The sequence below is a fragment of the Halyomorpha halys genome, unplaced genomic scaffold, assembly GCF_000696795.3.
Source record: "Halyomorpha halys isolate HHAL.00 unplaced genomic scaffold, Hhal_1.1 Scaffold5.1, whole genome shotgun sequence".
Classification (NCBI taxonomy): Eukaryota; Metazoa; Arthropoda; class Insecta; order Hemiptera; family Pentatomidae; genus Halyomorpha; species Halyomorpha halys.
In genome coordinates this window covers 1,972,118-1,980,151 of record NW_027106871.1, presented here as the reverse complement: position 1 = coordinate 1,980,151, position 8,034 = coordinate 1,972,118, and the positions used below count along the sequence as shown (strand labels likewise).

Here is an 8,034-nt window from a genome sequence, read left to right as displayed (position 1 = left end):
GTTATTTATTTATTTAAAAGAAGTGAAAATAGAATTTTTGTACCTTCTGGAATTTTAGTAGCACTGTTTTATTTCTTCTTACCAAGATAGCCAGAGTCATCAATTGCCCGCTTCAAACTGGGGGATGGATTATCATGCCCAACGTGTGATTCCATGGATTAAATAGTGAAGCTTTTGCCAAAATAAAGAAGAGCTGGACGTGAAACTAGGCAAGAAATCAGTTTCGGAAAACACCTAGATGATGACGAGGTAAGAAAATTGGAGTGTAGTAACAGACTCAGAGCACAAGAGCGAGAAAGAATATCAAGCTTAAAATAAATTTACAAGGAAGCTGTAGGCAGCTCTTCTGCCCTGCGAAATAATACTTAAAAGAGATTCCGCGGGGTGGTAAAGAAGAATTGGGAGTTGGTTTTTTAGTGAGTAGGATTCTCACACTAACCTAATCTCACGGTGGTCTCACATACTATTCGTATGTGGGTTCACCGTCCCCCATTCTATGCGCCCTATCCACCCATCTTCAACCATAGGTGGAAAGGAAACACAGAAAGGTTGTCTACTACCTTACCCAGTTGGTAACTGGACATGGTGGTTTCAGAGCGTACTTGTACAGGTTCAAACTGGATGATACAGAGCATTTCCAGTGTGCCCAGCAGTAGAAGAAAGCGTGTATCATCTGTTTTTTATCAGTCCAGTAAAATCAGACAGAGTTTAAGAGCCGTAACAAATCAGATAACACTGTAACAAGAATATTACTCTCTGAGGAGTGCTGGATGGCAGTTCAATTTACAATCTCCTTGGTGTTGAACTTCATCATTTTAACATGTTTACGGTATTTGTTTTTTATTCAATTTGAGATTAGCCTTTGAGCCAGAGTACTCACCGGAGGAACAGGACAGTCATTCTTGCCAGTGCCATTCAGGAACAACTTAAAAAATTTTGGGTTCATGTGTTTGGCACCACTGCAGAGCTGAGGTGTATCAAACGTGAAGAATGCTGGCCTCCAGCCGCCATTTCCCCAAGCTTGCACATCCGATACCGCCTGAGAATATATAATACATTATAAATTAATAAATACAGTATTTTTTTTTATTTCACTTACCGACAATTAAAAAATAGTATTGGAAATTATTTCGATTTATAAAATTTCGAATTCCAGCTTTTAACAGATAGGCACGTTTCAAGGTCTCAATCCAAATATCCAAGTCTCACAGTATGGCGTGTGCAAGGATGTGAACAACTTAGTTTAGAAACGAAAAGTTGTGAGAAACTGAACCTATCAATTTAGGGTAATATGACTAACATGTAACAGCAATTGTTTTGCAAAAATCAACTTACCAGCCACTTTCCAATATCTATTTTTACCATTTAATTTCAAAATCGCCCCAAAAATGTTGATAACATTCCTTATTTCACACTATTTTAAAAATTCGGCACTTTTAGCCCCTGTCAGATTATTTAATGAGGCTTCGACCTACCAGATATTAAATATCTTCTTTTCCAATAAATTTCTTGAGGTTAAAACTTTCAATTTGAATATATTTTATTCTAAATTATCATAATGTTGCACATCGTTTCGAGGCTATTGTCCCATATAGAGATCTCTTTTGTTCTATAGGCTTGATGAAGACCTGAAACTCAGGTTGAAACGTCGGCATAAAATAAATAAATATGGTTTTGTTTATTTATGTTGTTCTTTGCTGATCGCACCCCCCGACAAACTTCTCCAATCTATTTTTATAATCTTATTTCAAAATCGACCCAAAAAAGTTGATCACATTCCTTATATCAATGTAAAATTAAAATATCTTTTCCTGGATTTTCTTTTAAGGAAGTCTAGTAAGTCAATTTCAATAATTGTTTTGTTGAGGTTATAAACTTCCAATTTGAATATATTTTATTCTAAATTATCATAATGTTGGGACTATTATCTCATATTCCTGTACTTCAATAAACCTTATAATTAGTCAAACTATCACGAAGGAAATTATGTCATTATCCTACATACATGCCTAAAAAAAATTACTTTACACTTTTTTAATTTATTGTTTATAAAAAATTAAAACAGTGTAAAGCAATTTTTAATGACTCAAGTTCCTTTGTGAATTAGAAGTTTGACTAATTATGAGGTTTATTAAAGTACATGAATATAGGACAATAGTCCCGAAACGATGTGCACCATTATGATAATTTAGAATAAAATATATTCAAATAGGATGTTTTAACCTCAAGAAATTTATTAGAAAAGAAGATATTTAATATCTGGTAGGTCGAACCCTCATTAAAATAATCTGACAGGGGCTAAAAGTGCCGAATTTTTAAAATAGTGTAATTACCTCTATGCTGGCTCAAATTTATACTACTTTAAAATGGCTATTAGGTTTTTTAGTATGTTAATTTTAAAGATACTGAGTTAGAAACGAGCAATTATTTCAGGTTATTTGGACATAATGTTATTATTTATTCTAATTTTATTAAATCAATAACTAATCATCTCCAGCATGAAATTAATACTTGATACTTGTTATAAAATGGTATTAAACAAGCATTTTTCTGTATTAAAAAAAAATCAAGTTGGTGGCTAAAAAGTTTGTTTTGCACTCTTTAATTATTTCAGACTTTAAGGTCAGAAAGAAACCAACAACGAACAAGAAAAAAAATCCATACCTTATCTTTATGTGAATAAGTTTTACTTAACACCTATTTTTTCTTATAACCCCACTATTATTAAAAAAAATGTACCCCAAGTAATAGAAGATATTATAAATAAAAAATAACATTGATAGAGTTTTTTCTTCATTTGGATCATTCTCAAGGAACTGACATTTTATTTGGTCCAACACAACAGAAGCAGTGAGATGACTTACTGATAAATTGTCATCTACGGTTATGGCCAATGTGTAATCGGTGGCGTAGTCGTAGGTCGTCTTGCTCACTTTATTAAGTCTCGTGCTGGAAAAACTCAGTTCATTTGTTCCACCATCTTCACATTGTACTACCTCCTTCACGGTAATATCAAAATTAGGTTTCTAGATATAACACAAATAAAAAAATAATTAATTTTTATTAGTTGAGAGAATTGTAGAAAAAAAAATGAACCGTGAACCGCTGCTGCCTCATGCTTTAGATGTGCAACAAGGTTTTAAAAAAATGGACTACGTGGTTTACAAATAATTATTTCTAACATTTAAAAATATGGTTTTTCGAATAACTCGAAAGTTTTTATCTGTATTTATTTTTATTTTAATTTATTTATTTTGTCCCTTTCAGTTAATTACCATATCCCATCTTATCGATTCCTAATTTATTACTACTGACAATGAGAAATGGTTATTTTTTTAAAATAAACCAAATTAAATCTAGTTAAAAATTTCACTTAGACTATTTTAATGAGAACAAAACTTTGCTTATTTTATATACTACTTAATGGTACAATGATAATACAATAAAATCCAGATTTGTAGGACAGCTTTAAGAAAATTGATCATACGGCAAAATGGCAATTCTGGTAGATTGATTTCATTAAAAAAGCTGATGCAACTTTCCAGACATATACCTTTCTTAAATACGTAATTTGAGATTCATACAAGTTTTAGTTAGCCTACTCATTCACATAATGACATATGGACAGACTATTTTTTGAGACTTCTTTCTTTCTTTGTATTCTGGGGACCTCAAAACATGTATGTAATTTTATGCCTTTATCAGGGAGTGGTGCCCGTCAGGTGATCGACTAGATCATTGAGATGAATATATAGAGGTAATGAACCAAATAAAATCAGTCTTTGTGTTTCACTTCCCTCTCCTCTCTCTCCGATTATTTTTAGTTTTCACTTCAGTAAAATATAACTAGTGCCGAAATTCGAGAACTTTGGATACCGGCATGATTTTCAGACTAAAAAAAAAAAAATATTTTTCTCTTTGAAATGTAGCCAGTAACGGAATAGTGAGAGCAGCAGTTCTGAACCTGGGGGGCCTGAACCAAGGTTTGTCTGCAGGTAATCTACAACACTAGAATGGACTAAGGTCCGTACGACAAGCACCCGGGACCTGAGGAAGGCGGAGTCGGACCTAGACAAATTTACCGGAGAGACCGGAGAATTAAACATTTTTTAATAGGAGACGATCGGCTAATGGGCCACTATCCACACACATAGCCAAACAGTGCCCATACATGGACCGAAGAAGAAATGTGGACCGGGACGATCCAATAGAGATCAACAACCAACGGGTACGGACAAGTATCTCTAATCTGGTTTCCGTCCCACCTTTTCCACAAAATGCTCTAGTCATAGTCACTTCCGACATACATACTGCTCTGGACCAAATTAAAACATTATCTGTAATTATAATGCTGGACTTCCCTAAAGCTTTTGATACCTTGGACCATTTAATTCTTCTTATCTAATTAAATTCATTATCCTTTTCAAACAGCTTCATTCTTTGGCTCCAATCATCATCCTTTCCAATAGAACTCAAGCAGTTGCTGTTCTGATCAATAGCTATCCTCTTTTCTTTCTTAGTTCTCAGGAGTACCCCAGGACTCGAATGTCTCTTTACTTCTTTTCAATTCCTATACCAATCATCTTCCTAATTGTAGATTAGTGGAGTCCTGATAAAGTTATTGTAATTTTTGTATCTTATCACTAGAAACGAATTAAAACCATTTGAACAAAAAATTATATTTTTATTTATTTTTTTTAAGATGCAAATACAACAGGTCATATTTCCATGAAGATAAGACCTACCTGATATAAAGTAACGCTTATTTTAACATTTCCATACAGTATTAAATCAAAATCGTTATAGCCATATTGGATAGAATACTAAAAAAGTGTAAAATCCTTTATTTTCTGCTTTATATAGCTATTTTTTTTAATAGTGGTGTATCTGACAATCAAATAAAAAAAAAAAAAGAAAAATGTATTTGACTTATTCTATAGAGTGTACCGTTGATTGTGGTAACTTTTTTACAACCGTGTTAGCTTTAGGATGGTCTACAGAGGTACCACAGTATACAAAGAAACACGAATCTACAGTAATGGTTTTGGAAAACATCCATTCATGAATAAAACTACAATTTTTTTTACAAGATGTGTTCCACTATTCAAGCAAAGCAGCTACATATATTGTCTTTAATTTATTTATTATATAAAGTGCCACTTCCACGTCACGAAGACACACACAGACACAATGGATCTCCAAACGTATATTTCCATAGAAAACTAAGATTCAACATGTTTCACTATTATAATACTTCCCTAACTATATATTCCATATAGCATACAAAGCATGCATAATAAACTATAATTATAATTCGGCCAATACTAATTGAGATAGTATTATAGCAAAAAAACATAATATTAGGTCAAATAACAATATTTCGAATTTTGTATTGGTCTTAGCATTAAGGAAATTACTGAAATTGGAAATATTAGATATTATTATTGATATTCGGTTGTACTTTTACTTACGGAATTCTTGGCGTTGCAGCTGAAGAAGAGCATTGTTGTAAATGTCAAGAGAAACAGTGATACAATGTGTTCCACCATCGCAATGTTATGAAGCCTTAGTCACAAACTGCATTACTTAAATTAGTTAATCTTATGGGATCTATTGCATGATCTACGGATATCCGTTTGTGCAGGAAACAGTGACGTAAACGTCCCGTCTCGATTTCAATCAATTATTTGTATGAATGTCAATATCATACTAACTTGAGGTTAAGACCTTTACTAAGGCATGGATAATCTTTATGGACTCTAAACCATCAGCAAAAAGCCTATTAATATTAATATTAATAACAGTTTTAATTTATCCTGGGACAAATCCCTTTAGAAGAACATGAAAAGCATCGAAAAGGCTTTAGAGCCATAGAATAAAATACAAAGGATTAAATAAAAAAAATAATGGAATTGTAAAACATCATAAAATAATTAATTGAAAGAAATGTGGCAGTAATAATTTACAAATAGAAAAATAATAAATAATGTAAATATACAACAAAGAAACCAATAAAATAAAACCATCTACCAGTAATATAAAACCATCTCGTACAAACAATAAATAAAAATCTGAGTTATAATTTTTTAATATTTAATAGTTAACCCTATTATTGTATCAAAAGAACTATGAAATTCAAAAAAAGAAACAAATAAATACATACTATTTTTTTGTGATCATCAAACGCAGTTGTGGTATTGAAAACAAATTGGTGTCCTTCAAATCCGTTTCATGTTAATAGTTAGTTTAAAGTACTATAGTTGTTGATATGTAAGTGATCCTATTGTTGATGTACGGTTGTGAAGTCTGGGGAGCGGCATCCTTCATGAAAAGGAAAAAACTACAATCTTTTCAAAATAAAGTCCTAAGAATCGCAGTTAATGCTCCTTGGTTCATAAGAAATAGCCAATTGCATCTCGAATTACAAGTGGAGTCAATAGAGGATTATATCAAAAAACGGTTCATGAAGTTCCACTCCCAGTTGCCGACAGTTAAAGGAGCAGTGACCTCTATTTACATATTATTATTATTCATTTTATTTATTCATTACTATTATTTTTTTCTCTCTCTTTTCTTCTCTTTTTCCTTTTTATAATTAACTTGTTTCTTTTTACTATTAGAAGATAATTGTTTGTTTTATTTAAGTGTACAAATATCATTATTTTTTGTTATTAATTTTACTTTCCTCTTTTATTATGAAGCATTAGTCTTATCTATTTATTTTCTTTTAATAAGAACATTGTAGGGTTGTTATATAGTTAGGGGTGTCATTTGTATGACTATACCCCCTCATAATCAACTGTTAAAAAAATATATATAACATAAGTTATATCAACGAAGTAAGGCCCACCAGGCCGATCTGGTATAAATAATAAACAAGTGCTTCTATGTTTTAATATTAGAACTATTCCTTTTTCGATAGGTAATAATTGATAGTAAGTAAGTAGTACGTTCCTAAATAGTAGTAATTAATTTAATTGTTTTACTCCATCAACCGAGCTATTTTAAAGACTGTTGTTTTTATAGGTAAATAACGTACATCGGAAATCAATAACTGAAAGTATGTACGTTAGTTTTAGTTTACCCATAATTAAAAAAAATCTGATTTTTCAGTAATTGTTTTGAAATTGATTAGAGGTAGTAGCGTTGTTCACTTATTGGGAACTCTACAGGTGAAGAAATACACAGAATGTGAAATGTGGAGGGTAGGAGAATGGTGTATCAAGTTTTAAAAGACGTTCCAGAAGTGGATAGAACGAACTAAGAAGGATCGTTTGAAAGTTCCTGTGAGCTAAGAGCACGAATAGGTCAGGGAGTTCTGTTTTAACCGAAACTCACTGATGAGTTTAGAGCTAGTGTTTCAACACTACAAGAATGAGATTACGAGCAGAGTTTATTTTAGAGAAAGAAATTCAAAGTATTTTGTAGAAGAAAGGAAAGGTATGAGTTTAAAAATTGGTTATAAATAAATTCTAGCAGAAAAAATAAATTTAATTGATTGAATCTACTCGTCTAAACATCGAATCTAAACACGCAAGATTGTTTTAGTTTAAAATATTGAAAAAACGTTTTTGTTTAGATGACAAAAACATATACTGCGTGATAATTGCCGTAATCATGTTTATTTATTCATTACCTGTTAGGCAATATGGGTTTGCTTTAACTTTGAACCATTGCAACTTGATATAGAATTTCGACAAGTTCGTTTACTTGTTCCCAATTTGTCTAAATATGGGCATGTCTGCGCAGGGTTTAAAATATCAAGTAATAAAATGATGGAAAATATTAAAAATATCAAGTAATAAATAAATAAAGCTTTGCGGAGGCACCTCACCTCCAAATATTAAAGTAGAGTTCTCACAGAACGGACACATCAAACCTCAGATATTTCACAGTATACCTTAAAGTACCAACTGTAGAAAAATGTTGTATTTAATTTGATTTATGTCACATTTATGTAATGCAATTGATTAATTATTGTTCTATTTCCTGTTTTAGTGGGACCGGAAAAAAAGCTAGTGATTGATTTTCTTG

General features: G+C 31.7%; 1 protein-coding gene across 1 annotated transcript in view; it reads right to left on the bottom strand.

Annotated features, from left to right (window-relative positions):
* The window catches only part of LOC106691841 (uncharacterized), a 6,870-nt gene extending 1,267 nt beyond the window's left edge, over window positions 1–5,603 (bottom strand). Inside the window, exons 1-3 of the mRNA XM_014437767.3 lie at window positions 5,472–5,603; window positions 2,865–3,026; window positions 881–1,039 (exon numbers count right to left, since the gene is read on the bottom strand). Of these exons, the coding sequence (XP_014293253.3) occupies window positions 881–1,039; window positions 2,865–3,026; window positions 5,472–5,549 (399 nt within the window). The 5' untranslated portion in view covers window positions 5,550–5,603. The remainder of the gene's footprint in view (window positions 1–880; window positions 1,040–2,864; window positions 3,027–5,471) is intronic.
* Between the last annotated feature and the right edge of the window lie 2,431 nt (window positions 5,604–8,034).